Source organism: Leuciscus leuciscus (assembly GCF_965113295.1).
Source record: "Leuciscus leuciscus genome assembly, chromosome: 21".
NCBI lineage: Eukaryota > Metazoa > Chordata > Actinopteri > Cypriniformes > Leuciscidae > Leuciscus > Leuciscus leuciscus.
The window spans coordinates 28,708,821-28,728,781 of record NC_138745.1 but is presented as its reverse complement, the minus strand read 5'-3'; the positions used below and the strand labels follow the sequence as shown (position 1 = coordinate 28,728,781).

Genomic DNA, 19,961 nt, shown 5'->3' with positions numbered 1-19,961 from the left:
TCCTTTACAACAAGCCCCACTCCTACAGGATCATAAACAATTTATACATTAATGGAATGATTTATTGAACTGTTGATTATTAATTGATTCCACCACATCATGGAATGTTTTATCGTTTCATTCAAAAAGTTCCAGTAATTATATATTTTTTAGTAAGTCTATTGTCTTTCTATTTCTCTCTTTTGTTTAGATGGCCTCAATGATCAGCCCATTTTTAAATCAAAAATTGTAACTAGGCTATATGCAGACCCATATGTAAAATATATAAAATACCAAGCATATGTGGTTTGTAATATAGCACATTATAACTGTTCTCTATATATTGGTAATCATTATATATACCTATGCTTTTTTCCCCAAATATATTGAGCAAATATTAAAAACGTAATATTCTATATCCAATAAAGCTAATGGTGGTCGACGCCTCCCCCTTATTTATTTATTACAAATGGATACAAGATTTTAACAAAAAAAAAGTATAGTAGGCTACATTTTCATGAAATTACAGTTCTTCTAATGGCTTATCTGAAGTTGCCCTTATAGTTTATGATGTTGCTACGCAGAAGGTTTTGCTGGATGAAGTTTAATGGGTTGAATTTAAAGAGGTAATGAAGAAAGGAATAATTGCAGAGTATAAAAAAACATAGAAGAACAAAGCCAAAACAGTACAGTATATATTTATTGTAGATATTTTAATAAGAATGCATTGTGGGCTAATACAAACAACAACAATAATGTAATAATTTCTGTTAATAATCATTTTCCAGTTCACTTACCCAGGTTTTGCAGAATTGCATTTGTACCGAGAGAAAAAAAGAACGGCATCGTTTAGCGTTTAATTGTTAGTTTATATTTTACGGTTAGTTTATATATACTTACTGTTATGAAATATCCACTCAAAGTTATAAGTCGCAGTCAATGGGAAGTTTTTTGTTTAAATTTCATCGTAAAAAAATCCTCAGTTAGCTACGCACGCTCGTTTTGGTCGCTTTTGCCTTCATTTCAGCCTTCTCGTGTCTTAAGTCTTTTAGATTCCATGTATTAGAATTGTCATGTTGCTGTTGAATTAAGCGATATTAATCCGAGAATCTATACTTTAAATTTAATACAACATGTAATTTCCCCCTTTTTAACGCATTCCCTTTGATTAAGTCACTCTTGACTCTCCTTTAGCTTTGGGGCCAACGAGGTTCGCCTAGGGGAGGCCTTGAAACCGCCCCTCCTTATCTCCTTTCATCATCCAGCTCTGGGCCGCCTTGAAACCGCAAGGCCAGTAATTGCTTTTTTCAGGCAGCCCAGTGCGGACTGGACAGCAGCCAATCAGAGCCTTGTTTACATTCTATGATTGACAGCGCTCTGGCAACACGCCAACCAATCAAACAATTTTAAGGACGAGGCCCAGGATTTTAACTCTTTGTTTGCCATTGCACCGTAGTTTGGGCTTTAAGTGATTTCCCATCTTGATGTGATCTGGGTTAAATTTGTTTCTTAACTCCTTAAACCTAGCGTGCAGTGACATGCTTTACATTGAATGATACTGTATTTTCACAAATTGGTTAAAAAAAAGAAAGAGAGTTTATTTACGTTTGGCTGATGTTAAAATTCCCATTTTATCATTGTTCAGTTAGTTTGTATTATACTCAATGAGACACACCGGCTATCATTTAAAATAATCAATAGGCTTTAAAATGGCAACTAATAATTTGTCATGTTTGCAAGGCTTACTTTTCCGCTTGTTAAAAACTCAAGTGCTGTGAATTGCGTTTCTTGTGTAGTTTGAAGTCATTTAAATAATGGCACTGTAGGCTGCATAAGCAACCATGTGGTCGTGCCTCACACTGAACTAGTCGCGAGACAGGAAAGCTCAAATAAAGCGCCCGCCGTTTTGTTTAGTTGATCCAGCTGACACGCCATTGGCTCAGAGCGCCATCCAATCGGAGCCACTGTTTATCCTGGGGCGCGCTGCACGAGCTTATTGACATGTAGGTATTAGACCAATGGGCGCGACTGCTCCCACAGTCACCTCCCCCTCTTCTCCTTGAGTGGCACTAGCAGATTCAGGAAAGAGCCTCTGACTGCTTGTACGGGGCTCGATTCAGCAGAAGCTCTTACTACTACGGTGCATCTCCGAACTTCTGCACTGCACACGCACTGCAATCAGCAGACTCTAGGATGTAACCATTTCCAAATGTTTTTATTCTGCTTCTGCTCTCTTTTGCGTATTTTTTGTATTATGTTTTTTTTAAATCCATTTATTGTTTTGCAAGGAATAACTTACCAGTAAGTAATTCGTTTATATTGTATTTATATGCGTGCAATAATAAACATTTGCCTTCAAGAGCTGCTCTTACTTTTTGTTTTTTTAAAGAACATCTGGCGTTATACAAAATTACCGAGTTTGTGTTGCAGGGGGGTGAAAGAAAAATATCCCTTTATTTTCATCCGACTCTGTTGCTTTGTTTGAGCAATGATGATGATAATAATAATCATTATCATTATAATAATAGAAGATTAGAGCAAGACTGAATTTCTGTTTGAATAAAGAAGGAATTTTATTTAGAGGGAATACATTAATGTCTTATCGACTAGTAATGTAAAAAATACAAGTGTGAATAATTATACACAATCTTAACAAAAGACTAAATTCGACTTCCATCTGTAAACTGCTATGCAATGGACGTGATGGCAGAAGAACATACGCGCTTTTACCTTTGTAGGCTACACTTGAATAATGGACAGTTGTTTATTAAATTGAAACTGACCATTGGCCTGTTAACAAAATTTTTGTTTTCACGTGCTTTTATTCTATAGACGTTTTATATTGAAATACCATGATTCATAAAATTGTCTGGATTTTATTGGAGTTTAAAATGGCATTTCCGAACACTCAAAACCTTCTCTAGGAAACCTGTTCTTTCATGTGCTCCTCCTCACCTCCCATCCGTCCTCCGAGCCAAGTCTAATAGATCTCAGATCCCAATGAACGTTAAAAGTTCGGCTTTACTTTATAGTGGGAGGTTGCTGCGTTCAAATACTTCATGCTTTAAAATTGCTGCCCAATTTCTTTTCATGATGTTGCAGAAATGATACATGTTTGCTATAAATGCCCTTTGTCAGCGCAAAAATGGTGCACTACATTTAATTCTGTGCCTCAGTGAGCTCATTCTAGGTTATTTAGCGAATGCTCATTATTTGAGGAAAATTCTCTTAAATTGATGCCTAATGTTGTGCACATCAATTCACTCACTCAACTTCTCTCTTTTCATTTTTTGTGTTTTTAATGAAAGTAGTATTGCTACTGCAGTATGGCACTGCAACCATCCTCACACTCAAAACTGGGAACTTCCAACGTTTTAAGGCCTCATTCAGCAAAACGCTGAAACATCCAACAGACGTTCAACGTTCTGAGCGTCAAATATCTGAAGATGCGAGATAAGTGAGATAAGGAGAGCACCATTCGCGCGAGCTTTTGTTATTCTATTGAGCAGACTTTATAATTATTGCCTTTCAATGTTCAATATCTGGCAAAAGTACTTTATGCAAGCATGTTATGAGGATGTTTTGAAACAAATCTCGCGCATTAGTAACACCCCATGACAATTCTCTCAATGCACCATTTTGCCATGACAAGACTTCATCTGCAACAGCGCAAGATGTTGCTTTTACCCGTGATTTAGGAAACTAAAGGACTGGAGGCCAGAGGTGAAATATAGACGCCATCATCCATGTGCTGTTACCCCATATACAAAGGTTACAGAAATCCTGGTTCAGGCGAACAAAGCAGATTAATTTAATGGAATGACTGAGAAAAATTGACGAAGAAATTACATTTGTAGTTTGATGCATTAAATAATTAACCGTTTGCAATGGAAGCAGTCATACCAAACGTCAGCGATTATAGATTTTCTTGATTTTTTTTCATCTTGTCTTGTGAAAGACAGAACGACTGGTTTAGCTTTGTCCTATGTTTTGCTTTAGAAGTCCTTAGTTTTCCATATGCGTAAGAATACTGTAAAAATGTTTTGATCTTGGCATCTCTCTGAATGGTATATAGCCTGCAGTGAGTCTTCCGTGTAAAAGTGGAGGTGTGCTGCAAGCTCGCTCAATTGTGGTGAGATGAGAGAGACGAGCGGAGAATGTGTAGTTTAGGCAGCAGTCGCAGCAATGGACGTACACTCCTGGTGTTTCCAATGAAGGATTACCATTACACTTCTGAAGGATACTAACATGATACGATCTTGTGGATTTGCATCACTCATTCGTGTAACTGGTTTGTAATTGAAACTACATTTTATGATTTTTGTGTTGCAGAAAACATGACTGGGACATACTTTTTTGGCCGTCAGAGCCAAAACTGTGCTGAATGCAAGACCTAACCGAAACTCTTAACGGAATTATAACATCTGGGCGGCGTTTGGTTCGGTTCTCGTGGTTTCCCGCTCTGGATTTCGGATTTAACGTTTTTTATCGGGATGGAAGGCCGGGATTTCGCTCCTCCGCCGCACCTTTTGGCAGAGCGAGGCGCGCTGGTTCACAGAGCCGCCTCGAGGATCACTCATGCCGGGCACACGACAGTGCAGCATCCCGGTCACTTCCAGCCTGGGAAATATTACACCTCACATATAGCGATGCCTCCACATTCAGGTAAGTGCTTGTGGTTCCCTGTTGATAAGTGGATGCTTTTAAAACATATATTTTTAGCAGAATTAAATTGCTTAACTTCAGAAAAGCGCGTTGACTTGTAGCCTACTTACTTTTTATTGGGAAATGAAGGTCTTTTTGGAAATAAGCAATTGCTACGGACTCAGTGTAAGTCACGTCTGACAGAATTAAAGCGTTTTATTGAACAGTTTACTTGCATAATGTCTGTCATGAGCTGCGAAAAAGCTGGTCGTTTCTAGTTGATAGCAGTTCGTATCATAAGAAAGCGGACAAGAAAATTACCATCCACCTTAACTGAGAAGTTTACTAGCTATATAGTCAAATGGAATTTATATTTGTTAATAATTTTTTTTGATGATTTAATTAATTTAGTGTTTTGTTAGTAACGAACTGTTACTTTATAGCTGGATTGCCCTCTTTGTTTCGCGCTCGTTCAGACATCTAGTTTTCTTTTGACAAAACAAGTTGTTTGGTCATATCTATTCTAGTAAAGCCCCATGATTTTATGTTAATTATTAGGGTGCATCTTTGAGTGGCTTGCTGCTTTAAGTTAATAACACACGCTTTGGTGTGTGTGAGTGTGTCTGCGCTGTGGTTCGAGAAGTCTCCCAGATTAGGGTCAGTAGCTCTGTGTGTATGCGTATGTGTGTGTGCTAAAAGAGGCGTCTGTAATACCAGAAAATCCGGTTTCTATATTGAGCGGTGATGTGACGGGGTGCGAATGAGTTGACAGTACATGCATTAGATTTAACAAGTGTCTCCAGCATTCAGTGTACCTTTGGGATAGAGGTACACTTTGCATTTTGATTATTAATGAGAAATAAGTTCGTATGCTATATGAATGCGTCAGTCTGTGAATGCTTCTTTTGTTAGTAATCACTGAGAAAATCATATGTAGCCTGCATAATTCCACAATTTATCATTTTATAGGCTATATAGGCCTAACTTTTCATATTGTTGAGATAGACTCCGTTTTGACTGACGTGTTGTTGTTTTTAAGAATGTGCTCAGTAGTTTAATAGTTCTAAACAATTCATGAAATAAATAAATTCCCGTTGGTGTTGTTTTAGTGTAATATAGGACGATATATATTTTTGATTAGTTTTATATCGCTTAAATGTATTTTATTTTATTTTTTGTATCAGATTATATATTTTTTGCATGTAATTGGGTGTGTTATTAAGTTCAGCATTTAAAATTGACTTAATTTAAAGTGTATTTCAATTTGGGGTTTGCTGTTCTTTAGACTCAAATTAAATATGTTCAGTCGAATAGGCGGTATGCTCAGCCCTGCTGACGTATTTTCAGTCGAATTCGAAATGGACTCATAACGTTCTCCGTGCTGTAGAATTAAATTTCAGAAGCGAGATCTATCACAGCGCGCGCTGACCCTGATGGTCCCCGGCCCACGGTGAATGCGCGCGGGCACTGACGGGGTCTTTAGCGGCTGTCTTTCTCTCCGGCCTCCCGCTGCATTCCCTCGCACTGCCTTCTTAAAAGTCATTTTTATTTGTTCCTTACACAAATAACTTCGTCCTAATGCCTCACACAGAGACAAACAACGAAAGTCCACAAGGCAAACTCTATAAAAAATACAGCCTCTTTTACGATAGCTGCTTTCGAGAAAATGTAGCCTGTCGTTATTTTTCATCTCTAATGTATTGAATCGGTTCATTGTCTCTTTCTTCGACGACTGTCGTCGAGCTGAATGCATTTTAAAAGCCGAACCCCCGGTAGATTGATGGATTTTGTTGTGCTGCTCAGGTCTCGCGTGCACATCAAATGCTGCTCTGGCAGTGCGCGCGGATAATGTGTACAGTAGGATCTCCTTTTCTTCTTTTTTTTCCCCCACCTCTCTCTCTCTCTCTCTCTCTCTCTCTCTTTCTTTTCTTTCCTCCATATCCTCAGCAGATGTCTTTAACGTCTGCCTCAAGGCGGACGCCAGCTCATGCCATACAGGTGCATCATTTACTTGTGTAGGCTATGTGTGTCTGTGTGTATGAGTATGTGTGTGCGCTCGTATCAAATTCTTGTTCTTCCGCTGTGGCTTTTTTAATCAACACAGGTGTCTTTTCTGCTCATACAGAATAGATAGTATATTGTAGTATAAGATGATATGTGTATTATTTTACATCATATACTGGGACAAAAGTTATTTATTATTAAGTTTTAGATCTGGCCCTTTTTGTTTGAATGGAATGTAACTAATATATATATATATATATATATATATATATATATATATATATATATATATATATATATATATATATATATATATATATATATATATAGGCTATATATTAGTTACATTCCAAAAGTTATTTATTATTTAGTTTTAGGTCTTGCCCTTATTGTTTGAATGGAATGTAACTAATGTGTGTGTGTGTGTGTGTGTGTGTGTGTGTGTGTGTGTGTGTGTGTGTGTGCGTATATATATATATATATATATATAGAAAAGCATATTTTCCTCCCTTTTGTATGTATTATTACATTTTCTTCATAATTGATAAATTATTTAATATATATTCCCTTTAGATCAGGGAATTTAGATTATTTCAGACACTCACACTCACATAGAAAGTGAAATCCATTGAGTTTAGACATGCAGCATGGGAGGAATGTGTAAAAGTCCCTCAATGTTTGTGAAATTAAGTAAGAAATGCATTCTGGTATACTCTTTTAGCCAGAGCTTCAATTTTCTAACTGTTCAATTCAGACGAATACTGATAGATTGGTAGATGGATTAAGAGAGAGGATAATTTAATTATTCTCAGATGGGACAAACACCATCCCGCAGTTCAATTAGGTGGCACCCTGTCTGTCTGTCACGGTCATCCACGTGGTTGTTCGCCCTCACCCTCTGTGTTACAGAGAGTTATTTTGTAGCTTTGTGCTGTAGCAGTCATGTTTCTGCAAAAGCAGTGGTCTGCCCTGTCAAACCTCGGTTGGCCTTCTTTCATATCACTTCTTCCTCTCTCGCTTCTGTGTGCCCTGAGTCCTGATTTAACAATGCTGTCTGCGCTGCTGTTGATCCTAACCTGTCTCACCCTCCCCGTCCACTCGTTCCTCCGCGGTGCAGCCCTGTTCCGCACAGAGGTACTGCTGCCCCCGGGCCATTCGCCTTTGATAGGGCTTGTAGTTTAAATTAGTTGCGTTCCCTAGGATCTAGTTAGTCTCTCTTTTTCTTTCTCTCTCACTTTTACCTGTCTGTCTCTGCATCATCTCTTGAATTATAGCTAATGGATCAGTTTGGGCCTGAATGCTAAATGAATTAGGTCATTTCGGGAATATCCCCTATTTTGGATTGAACGTTTAGTTTGATTCCATCTTCATCCTGAACTTCCGTAATGGCATGCGTTTCTTCCGCTTCTCCAAAAGGGACGAGTGAAAGTGACTAAAAGAGAGAGAGGGAGACGAGGAAAAAGAGTGGCTGAATGTTTCCACCTGGTTGGTAATCTGGCCCAATTACCTCTGCTTGGTAGCACAGAGCCTGGCGTGTTCCATCGCCACTCACTATGCCTGCCAGCTGAGTGCTGTGAGCGAGTGTACGGCACTCTCTATGTGTGTGTGTGTGTGTGTGTGATTCAGCAGAGCTTCGTTGGCAGAAGCGACATCGTTCCCCCCCTCCCCTCCACCCCACGGTCTCTTCTTTCACTGTTTGATGTGCCTCAGTAGGCCGAGAGAGTCCCAACGCCCTGGCCCGACTGCACCCATCACCGCTGCCCCTCAAACAATGCATCTGCACGTCATCAATGTCGGCAGAAAATCATTTATTAATATTTGATACGTACACCTTCTTATGTACACCTATAAAAAATGTATTACCTGCTGCAGCACCGTGGAATATCATCACTTTCAACGTCTGTGACTATTGATCAGGACTGTGTTCCCCAAAAGCACAGCTGTGCCGTGAACTTCATGAGGGCCAATATGGCGCTTTCCGAAACGTTGAAGCCTGCATTCATCTTAAAAGGATAGTTCACGCAATTTTGAAAAATTTCAATTTTTTTGGACGTACCGTATATCATTAAAATCAATGGGGTCTAATTTTGTTTTGCCCCCTCATTTAAAAAAAAGAGTTGTTCAAAATATCTTGTTTTGTAGAAGAAAAACATGAGGGTGAAAAATTGATTATGGAATTAAAATGTTAAAACACTGGATATGTAATTTCAAATCTAGCTTTGGTGTACTTACTCAAACGAATGCGATTGTTTTATGCTGACAAGACATTTACAAACAGTTTGCTATAGATTTAATGCAAATCAGGAGGGTTTAAATGAGGAAGTGATAATAAATGACACTCTTCCTTCATGCATGGCAACTCAGACATGCATATGCACCTATTACACACCTGACATATGATACGGTGTTTTCACACCAAATCTGAAAATTGTCGCTCTTCCGACTTGGATTTGTGCAACTGATACTTGAGAACTGAAAATGCTCACTGGGAGGGCTAGTAATATGCACACTGACACAATCGCACACAAACACACATAAGCTAAGCTTAATAACGGATGCAAGCAAATAAGGGTCAATAATAGACACTGACACACACACACACACACACACACACACACACACACACACACACACACACACACACACACACACACACACACACACACACACTTCAACTTTTAAACCCTGGGTTCATCTGCTGTGCATTGGATCAGCACAACAATGAGGCAGTACTCTGGGGCGCCATGAGCTACAGAGCTCATTTATACAGCTGTCAGACTCCCTCTTTCTTTCTTTCTTTCTTTCTTTCTTTCTTTCTTTCTTTCTTTCTTTCTTTCTTTCTTTCTTTCTTTCTTTCTTTCTTTCTTTCTTTCTTTCTTTCTTTCTCCCTCCCTCCCCTCCCTCCCTCCCTTTTTCAATCTCCTCCTCCTCCTCTTCCTCCTCTGTTTCCTACTGCCTCACATTTTCACAAGAAAACAGCCCCCCCCCCCCCCCCCCCCCGACTCGTCAACATTGCTGTTTGGATTTCATCAGTTTAACACCCAGCATTTTTTTTTTTTTTTCCATTTTATTATTGTTTTGTTTAGCATAAGTGATTCTTTCAGCCATCTCACTCATTTTGACACATTTCCTTAAGGGGGTTACACGTTTCTTCTCTGAAATTTGTAAGGGGTTTCTTCAGCGGTTTGAAAATTAGTTTATACTGCAGATTAAAATGCATTGTATGTTCTGGTTAATTTCGCATTAATCAGCAAATGTTTAAGTGTCTAATGTTCGTATGAATAGTTATAAATAATCTCTTAACTGAATCTTAAGGCTGAACAAGGATTTTTTTTTTCCTGCTAGTCGGGCCAATATATCAGATTTTACTTGCCATGCCAACATTTCCACTGGCCTGTTATTTTATTTTATTTTTTATTTGACTTTTGTCTAGAAATTTACATTTATATATTTTATATATTGTTATTGTTTAATTTGTATAAGTATTAGAAAATATACTAATATGCAACAAACAATTTATTATGTCTGGAATATATATATATATATATATATATATATATATATATATAGGAAAAGGGAATGAATAAAGGATAGAATGAGAAAACAAATAAAAAGATAAAATGATGATTGAATGAAAGGAAAACAAAATTTAGAAAGGAATTGGAATGAAGGAACGCGAGAAAGGAAAAAGGAAGAAAGAAAGAATATATATATATATGTTTGTATTTGTTTTTTTACAAAACATTTTTAATAAGTATCTGAAAAAACAAAACTTCACATAAACACTGGCCCGGTCCAGGAGACTATCTCTTTTGTTGAACCCTGTCAATTTACCGTTTTTGTACAGGGTTTGAGCAGAATGCGTTCTTTCTTTCATGTGTACGTGTGTGCGCTTGCATGCTGCTTGCTACATCCTGTGAGCTACTTTTCATTGTGACACCTCGACTGATGGACTCAACCACCACAGCATATTATAACCATGTGGGGAATCTCTCTCTCCTCCCACACTCTTTCCCTCGCATTGTCTCTTGCACTGCTGTCATTATTAAGTCCAAACTTTGACTAGGCCTGCAGCCAGCTTTTGTAAATGAGAAACAATTTTGGGATTTGGCTTAGAAAATAAAAGCCCTCCGCATTGGCTTTGATGTCTGATAGTAGAGAGAAATGACATTTTAAATAGGCTGCAAAAACAAAACCTTGAAAGTGCTTCCATTTCTGTGGTGAGGATGTGTGATTGGACAAGGAAACTAGTGACAGTCCTGAGTGTGTGCTTGGAGGAACTGGGAAATCCACTTCCCTTTTTTTTTTTTTGGAATGTGTGTCTTCTGAATCATGCTGTATAATTTCTGTGTTTGTGCATGTGTGTGCATACGGTGATCAATAATCGATCTGTCTGTGTGTCCTCGCCAAGGTCAAATTTCGTCCCGCCTTGGCACACACAATTGCACACATAATTTCACAGTTGTGCTGAGCTCATCACCATCAGATACTGAGATGATATCAGGCAATATCATCAAGGATTTTATGCTGCAATGGCATCTGACACCTGTATGTACCAGGTGCGCGCTAACACACACACACACACACACACGCACACGCACACACGCACACACGCACACGCACACGCACACGCACACGCACACGCACACACACACACACACACACACACACACACACACACACACACACACACACACACACACATTGTGTTTTATGGGGACTTTCCATTGACATAATAATTTTTATTCTGTACAAAATGTATTCTATCCCCTTACCTAACCCTACCATTAAACCTTCCCATCACAGAGAACTTTCTGCATTTTTACATTTTCAAAAATCATCACTTAGTATGATTTATCAGCTGATTTCCTCATAGGGACCAAAAATGTGCCCACAAGGATTTTGCCATCTTTGTGGGGACATTTTGTTCCCTCCATTTGTTCTCCCCAGTCAAGATCCAAGCAGAATCCGACTACCTTATTCATGCAGTTATCGTTTAGTATTTTTATTTTTTTTATGCTTGTCATCATTTTGCATTATTAAACACATTTTTTTCTCCTGGCGCATATGACTATTATAAAAGGCACAATGTAAATTTCGATATTTGGGTATCTTGAGCAGTATGTGGCAGTATGTGATCATGCGAGGGTGGGATACCACACAGCAAGACGAGCGCTCCAAATGTATGCAGAGCCTTCATTAAATATACATAAAGCATGCTTTTTAAGGACGCGTCGCTTCCACACCAGTAAAGGAAAAAAAAGCACAAAACAAAGATTAGCATCAGGAATTCAATATTAATCAGTCTCGAGGGACACACACACGCTCTCTCTCTCTCTCTCTCTCTCTGTTTTCCTCTCCTTCTCCTCTCTCTCGTTAAAGCGAAGGCTTTAATTCGAGAGGGACTTGTTGCTTTTGAGCCACATGTCTGAATATTTTCATGTTCTCTGATTAAAACAAAACTCTGGTTGACGCGTCGCCTTTGTCTTTGGCCCGTGCTTTGATTGCTTGTTGAGTTTTCCTTGCTCACTTTCATCCCTCCCTAATCGTCTTCCCGAATCTTTTTGTTTGCATTATTATTATTTTTTTTTTTAGGCAAGAGCTTGCTTGCTTTTTTTCTTCTCTGTCTCGCTCTCTCTCTGCCTGTCTCTCTCTGGTTCTGATTAGCGTTTCTCAGACTCAGCAGGAGGTTGGCTAGCTGTGGGGGAAGACAGTGCCGTGACCACCGTGACCACACAGTCATGCCTGAACACGGAGCCAGCCTTCCATGCATCCCATAATAGCCCCTGTTCTATTTCTGGACTCTGGCCTTGCCATTTTTACCCAGAATGCACAGAAAAATGAAGCCTTATTTGACCACATGAATTCTCAGCTTCACTCCTCCCACAAGTAAAATTCTGCGAAGCGAACAACATGTCAAAACATGTGGGTTTCATTCCAATAATCTAAAAGAGTCCTCCTTCTCCACACCACCTTGGCCCCCGAAATGCACTGATTTAACAATAAACTGCTTAAACGAGCATGGCTTGGCTGGCGTGCTTTGTTGTGTATGAGCTGATCTGTGGTCAGGTGTACTGTGTGGTCACAGCCAGCTGAATTAGGACACAAACCTGCTCAGCGGCTATCAGCCTGGCAACATAATGACTGTGATTTGGATTGAAGAGGAATGCATGACTACATACAGAGGGGCTGTTGACAAGGGAAAGTGGCATGTCAGTGTGTGGATGTGTGTGTGTGTGTGTGTGTGTGAAAGTCTATAGAGCATGTGTATGAGCCTACCCTTATTATCGCTCTTTTCCCATAAACAGATCTCTAGCTTTAAAAACGTATCGGCTAACATCAGTACGCTTGTTTATTTAACTGCTTAATTACCCACACACACACACACACACACATATATGTGGGTATTGGTTGCCTGGTGATAATAGCTCTGGGCTGGTGACCCAAACAGGTGTGATCCCAGATAGGGGTGACCCACGAACTGTGCGTTACTGAGAATCATGGTGCCCTTGGGCAGGGGGGTTAACCTGTGCAACCTGCTATTGTCCCTGTAATTAAAGTACTGTAAACTACTTTAAATGACATTTTTTTTTGCTTACTGACAAGTAACCAGTTATACAGCTAGTTTCTTTGTGTAATATTTAAAAAAAAAAATTTTTTTTAAAGATGATGCTGCTTATGGGGTTTCTGCACTATGAGTGTGCACTGCTATACGTCTCTCCTGAGTCAGAGTTTGCAGGGCAGCAGAATGAGACTTGGGGCTGCTGGTAATCCCTCTCTGGGCTCTGAGTTTCTGAGCTTCGCTCTCTCACTGATACTATGGTTAGAGGGGGATTAGAGGACTTCATCATTCACTGGACCCCAGAATAGAAGTGGGAAAATGAAAGAAGGAAGGAAGGAATAACGTAAGGAAGGGGGAAGGAAATGGAAGAAAGATTGGGATGAAAGCGAGAAAGCAAGGAAGGAATGAAAATAATTAGGAAAGGTGAGGCAAAGGGGGAAAAGGGAGTAAGAAAAGAAAAGGAAAAAAATTTAAAAGGAAGGAAAATGAAGATAAGAAGGAAAGAAAAGGTGGCAAATGTAGGAAAAGGGAATGAAGGAAGGATAGAAGGAGACAAATAAAAGGGGAAAAAAGAATGAATGAATGAAAGGAAAACAAAATTCAGAAAGGAATTGGAAGGAAGGAAGGAAAGAAAGGAAAGGGAAAAGGAATAAAGAAAGAAAAGTATAAGTAAAGGTGGGGCAATGGAAGGAAGAACTGGCAGAAAGAAAGAAAAAAGGAAGTAAAGAATGAAAATGAGAAGGCAATCAAAGAAACATGGAAAGGGGAGAAGAAAAGAAAAATAGGAAAGAAATGAGGAGAACAGGTAGAAGAATGGAAGGAAGGAAGGAAGGAAGGGAAAAAGCAAGGAAAGAGGAAGAAGGAAAGAACATGAGAATGAAAAGAAATGATTAGGAAAGGTGGAGGAGAGGAAGGAAGAATAGACAGAAAGGAAGGAAGAATAGACAGAAAGAAAGATAAAGAACAGTGAGAAAAGGAAGAAAAGGGAAGGAGGGAGGGAGAAAAGATAAGTAGGATGGAAAGGTAGGAAAATGAAAAGAACAGAAATGTAGAAATTAAGGAAATTATAAAAGAATAAAGGAAATAAAGAATGGATGAGAAGGAAAGAAGCAAGAATGAAAAGGAAAGAAGGATAGATGGACAGACAGGAAAGAAGGAAGGAAATGAGGAGGAAAGGAAGAAAGTAAGCAGGTGATATATTTGTGAATATAATGTATGTGAGAGTTTGTGTGTGTGTGTGTGTGTGTGTGATCTCTCCACTATGGTTTATGCTTGAACGAGAGTGCTGATGTCATATAGACACTACCAAGATTAAAGTGCTGCACCCGCTGTCTGGGTGTAAACACTGCCGGCACATTAAACACTGCAGAGACACACACACGGAAACATGTCAATGAAAGACAGTGACAGTGACAGAAAAAGACAGAAAGAGAGAGAGAGAGAGAGAGAGAGAGAGAGAGAGCAAGAATGAGTAACAGAAAGTGCAGAGTGTGGGGAAACAAAGAAAGGGAAAGCTGGAGATACAGGAAAAACGAAAGGCAAAGTGTGTCTGATTAATGAAAGGGAAAGTTGTGTAATGACTCTCTAAAGGGCTCACGGCAATGACATCATCAGCAGTGCATTCTCATTAATGCGAGGAGCTTCATTTGCATCCTTTACTACAGCGCTGTATGTGTGAGATGCAACAACTCTGCAACAAGAGCCACACTACGCAATAGATTATGGGCTTCATCACGCATATTTTGATCAGAAAATTCCTGTATTCCTGTTTTTGTCCTTCAAATCAACATCCTGCATCTGATTATAGAGGAAATAAGCAGTTCTCAGGGAGCAGGCGGAAATCAGGACAAAATAAAATAGCCACATAAATAATTTGCCTACACTCTTTAGCGAATGCGTGCCATGTTTGCAACGATAAGGAAAACACTCCTCATCATTGTTGGTATCTCTTTAAAGCAGGAGACTCAATTTGCTCTTCATTTAATCTCATTGCTATCTAGAAGAAACAAAGAAACAGATCTCATTTGTGATTTTTCTTTCCTACGGGTCATTATGGACAACATATTCACCCTCATCTGTGCTTTTACACTTTCTTATACATGTACATGCAGTTTCTGTCTGTATGAATGCTATGAGTGCATGCGTGTGACGCCGGCTCCAGTCGTCAGCGGTTATCAAAGGCCTTGCGGGTGCTGTGTTGTCTCTCTGGCTTTACGCTCGTTCCCTCAGCACGTCTGGTCGGGCAGGCCTGTCCTCTATCATGCCTGCCAGATAGTGGCTCCTCTGTGCTGAGCTTTGTTTGGAGGTCAGGAGCCTTACACACAGCTGTGGACACAACACAGAGGCAGTCAAAGTCCCACAGTCCTCCCCTATCATCTCCCCCTCGCACACACACACACACACACAAATACGTTCAGGACATGGAGCCGGTCCAGCCTGATGAAAGAGGGAAAGATGTGAGGCGTGAATCGAGGCTATAGTGATTCCACATCTCGGGTGCCAGAAACGCTGCTCCTCTCGCTCCTTGACGGATGTCTAAGGATAGAACGAGTGCCGTTTTTTATGAAAGTTAGTGATTCAGATCTTTTTAATGATTCAAACGCTCTTCATAGCTTGGCTCCTCTCAGTGGGGCAGAAGAGTTTTTCGGCCAGCTGTAAGAGTGAGTAGACAAACACGATGAGGCGGCGCAATGTTATGTTGCCACTGTAAAGACCATTCAATCAGCCTTTAATTCTCCTAATAGCCGAGAGACCGGCCTATGATTACACTTTGGCTGATATACACTTCCCTTTGGCTCCGATTCAGCTTTCCGTGTGACTCAGTCTGCAAGTTCTATTTCTCTTTCACTCACTTCATGCTTGTTTTGCTTTGCTCTTTCTCCGTCACTTCCAACTGTTAGTCTGATACTCAGTTTAAAGGTGCTGTTTTGCTAAAATCCAAACTTCATTCTCACATTCTTCTTCCGAAACCCAAACCTGCTAAATGATTTACAGGCAGGAATTATTCTGGTTGGGTAAAAAGGGTTTCTTTTCAACCTAGGACTGTCACAGAGATAGTTTTTCGGACACCTATTTCAGTGAAATCTGACAGGTAATCACATTTTATGCGTCGTATTCCAAATATTGCTTACAGCGCCTTCAATACACTCTCTGCTTCATCCTAATATTTTTGCAGACAAACACACCTTTGTACAGCAGCCTTGATCCTTAACATACAATCTGCAAAAGTGATTCAGTTTCCTTTATAGTCACACATTCACCACCCTCTGAATATTACTAGCATTATTTCTTCTTATGCCTTTCACTTCTTTTCTCCTCCATCTCTCTGTGCCTTTATTTTTCAGTTCGTCTCTCCTTGAGTTGTCGCTCTTTAATACCTTTTCAATAACTCTTTATCCTCTTTGTGGAGTATTGGTAAGAGCCGTGCCTGGTTCAGACTACATGGTATTTTTGTTTGTTACGATAGTCACTGTGTCAGATTATGTGATTTTGACTACTAAATTCTTATTGTGTCGTGGACAAACACATGTCAGACTACACGTTGCTTCCCGATCAATCATCGCTTGCCGTCTTTAACAACGTAGGGGAGAGCGGGGCACAAAGTAACGCTTTTTGACTTTCTCAGTTTGTGTAAATCTACTTATGGTTCAGAGTATTTATTTTTTCCCACATTAATTTCCCACATGTCTAGTACAATTATGTGTTTTTGTTTTATTAATACAGTATATACTTTTTTCATGATATACCCCGAAAGAATGGAAGTGAAATGTGACAACATGCCCCATAGGTGGGGTACATTGTAACATGTGTGGGGCACATTGTAACATAACATATGACAGCTTAAAATGTTATCTGATCTAATTAAAAAAATATACAAAACAAATTAAAATATTTTCTAATTAAAAAACGTTTTCATATAAAATAAGGGCAATTTTTTATAATTAAATATAAACTCATTTTTGAGTTTTGACTACGAACACATGAAAACACAGCTATACAACATAGTTCAAAACAAATAAATAATTAGTAATTTCTGAACATTGACTCTCAGTCTTTATTCAGCTTTTTTTCACGTTTTCTCAATAAAATTAATAAAAGTATAGAATATAATAGCATATTTCTAATAGGGGCACATTGTAACGCATTGTTACAACATTCCCCCGCCTGCACAACTGGGGGTTAAACCCTGCTAGTGTCTTCTGCTAGTTAGCGAAGCATTAAATAACTATCTCAACTGTTAAATAACATCTTGGAGATTAAAATAATATCAGATTTGTCTTATTTTAAATAAACACAAAAAATAGAGATGAAAAATTAACTTAAGTAAGAAATTTACTTTTGCTATGGTTTAATAAATGTCTGTGGATATCTTCCAAAAAATTATAATTTTGGCGGAATTTTTTTTTCTATATAGTGTTGATATGGCAACTAGTAAATACACAAAGTTTCGTCATCCAAGCATGTGCGAAAGTATTTAAAACAAGCGTGTTACAACTAGCCCCGCGTTAGGTTGTGCCCCGCGCTCCCCTACGTGATGTCATTGAGGAGGCGGAACTAGCGACTGACTGTAAACAAGAGGGTAAACAAACAACGGTTGCACTAGCTTAATGCTAATACCAGTACTCTCACATGGTTCCTGAAGCGCCTCCGATATTGTCGCCAGCATTGATCTTTTTTCAATCCGTCGTGACGGTCCCTTGAGGAAGCATAATAAAGGCAGTAGGATTGTTGACATATCTCCACAAACCTTTCCTCCATTGCATAATTCCACGTAGCAGCACAGATACATCATCTCTCTTTCGTTTCGCCAATTTGAAAGCTGTCTGCGGAAGAGCTTCTGTGCTCCTATTGGTCAATGTTACAGATTTCTTGCGTCCTGATGCCCATTGTCATTTACGAATCCCTATGACACCCTACGTCAAATGGATCATGACAAAATTGGTAGTCTGAATAAGTCAAGCATAAGTCAAGAAATGAACATAAATGATAATAATAGGAGCAATCTAGTTTTGTTTTTGTTTTGTTTTGTTGTGCGGAAAATTCCATTTGTGCTTTTTGTTGCAGTTCTTTGTTCATGTGCATTTACATCAGATGGACGTCTTTGTCTATTGTTCAAAAGAATAATTTGACAAAGTGTCTAAAAAAAAAAACTGAAGAAAACGTGTCCTGACTCTCCAAAGTGTAGAGTGCTGCTACTACAGTAAAGTCACTAACACCGTTAACATGTTTGTGTAGAGTTCATTTTTTTAAATCTTTGATTATTGAGTTTTCATGATCAATTCAAGTGTAGATGTGGGGTTAGAGAGAGAACGAGCTAAATGCTCAGCTGTTGACTCTAGTTTAGGGTCATAAAAAGAGAGTCTCACACTGGCTGCTTCTCTGATGGTTTTCCATGAGGTTACTGAACCCAGAGTCTTTACCACTGCCTCTAAGGGTTAGGATGAGCTCAGTAAATCAGCCATGTTTACTCTTTTATGTTATTTTCTGTGTGTGATTGTCCAGGATTGGAAGGCTTATTCAGGTTCTCCTGCAGATCTCTTTGAGCTGAGCTCACCCTTGCTTCTAATGAATCTTAGAGTTAGTTTATGTTTTGAGGGAGAAATCGCCTCTATAGCGCTTAGTTGAACCCACACAGCCTCATCTTTCCTGCTGTGTGTTTGCTCAAGGTTAGAACGCTACAATACTACTCCAATCTTCTCGTTTTCAGAGGCGTTTAATCTCAGATCTGGGATCAGCCTTGCCTTTCCTCGCATCGCTTCTACAGCAGTTCAAACAGGGGCATGTCTGTGGCCTCCAGGTCGGATCGAGAGGAAGTCTGTTTTCCTGCCGTTCACTCTCTCTCCATTTTGGAGCCATGAGAGAAGAAAATGAAACGCATTTATCTTGGGTTTTCCTCTTCTCTCAACCCTTCATGTGTCCTTCCTTCTGCTTTTATTTGTCGAACACACACGAACACAAACCCCCGGAACGGTGCGCCCATGCAGCGCCGTCGATATTCAGAAGGGCCCTGAATGGATGGCTGGCATTTGCATGCATTGATTGAGTGCATGTTTGCCCAATATTTCAGCGCAGCTGATGGCTTTATTAGACACATTGATTTAGAAGGCAGATAGATGGAGGTGGACGACAGGGAGGGGAATGAACAGAAGGGAATAAAGGAGGAAAGGGAGAGGGAGAGAACATTGTGATGCACACACTGGAAAATTTTGCAGTTTGCGTTGCTTTTCTCTGTATCAGTCAAACTAGAAAAAAATAAGTCACAAATAATAATAAATTCCTTACAAAATTAATAGTATATAATAAATGGATTTTGTATGGAATCAAGAGGTCAAACTGTGATTTCCTCTATTGGTCAAATGTCCTCGTTTGAACTTGTTTAGTTTTTTATTTCATTTATGTTATTTCGTTACATCTACTTATCCTTGTCCATTGCCCATGGTTTATCCTTTCATTAACATTCCTAAAAAAGTTCAATATCACCTTCATTAATTGTGAGGGTTTTTTTTACAGGAAGCCTGATACATAAATGGCTTTTCATACTCTTTTCAAACATTTTGTTGAAAGATTAAAGGAAAATAAGAAGATGTGGAGGAGAGGAAGCTAGAGTGAGAGGTCACTTTAGATAGTGAGAATTGTGTGACCTGCGTGTGTGTGTGTGTGTGTGTGTGTGTGTGTGTGTGTGTGTGTGTGTGTGTGTGTGTGTGTGTGTGTGTGTGTGTGTGTGTGTGTGTGTGTGTGTGTGTGTGTGTGTGTGTGTGTGTGTGTGTGTGTG

The 19,961-nt window shown here is 39.3% G+C and overlaps 1 protein-coding gene across 5 annotated transcripts in view; it reads left to right on the top strand.

The window, feature by feature from the left end:
* Positions 1–19,961, top strand: part of bahcc1b (BAH domain and coiled-coil containing 1b) — a 101,467-nt gene that overhangs the window by 5,279 nt on the left and 76,227 nt on the right. For 2 of the 5 annotated variants that reach the window (XM_082152305.1, XM_082152306.1), the window contains exon 2: positions 4,312–4,644. In XM_082152305.1, coding sequence (XP_082008431.1) covers positions 4,473–4,644 — 172 coding nt within the window. In that variant the 5' untranslated portion in view covers positions 4,312–4,472. Of the gene's footprint in view, positions 1–1,980; positions 2,281–4,311; positions 4,645–19,961 lie in introns of those variants that run through there. The other 3 variants (XM_082152308.1, XM_082152307.1, XM_082152304.1) reach the window with 3 other exon arrangements.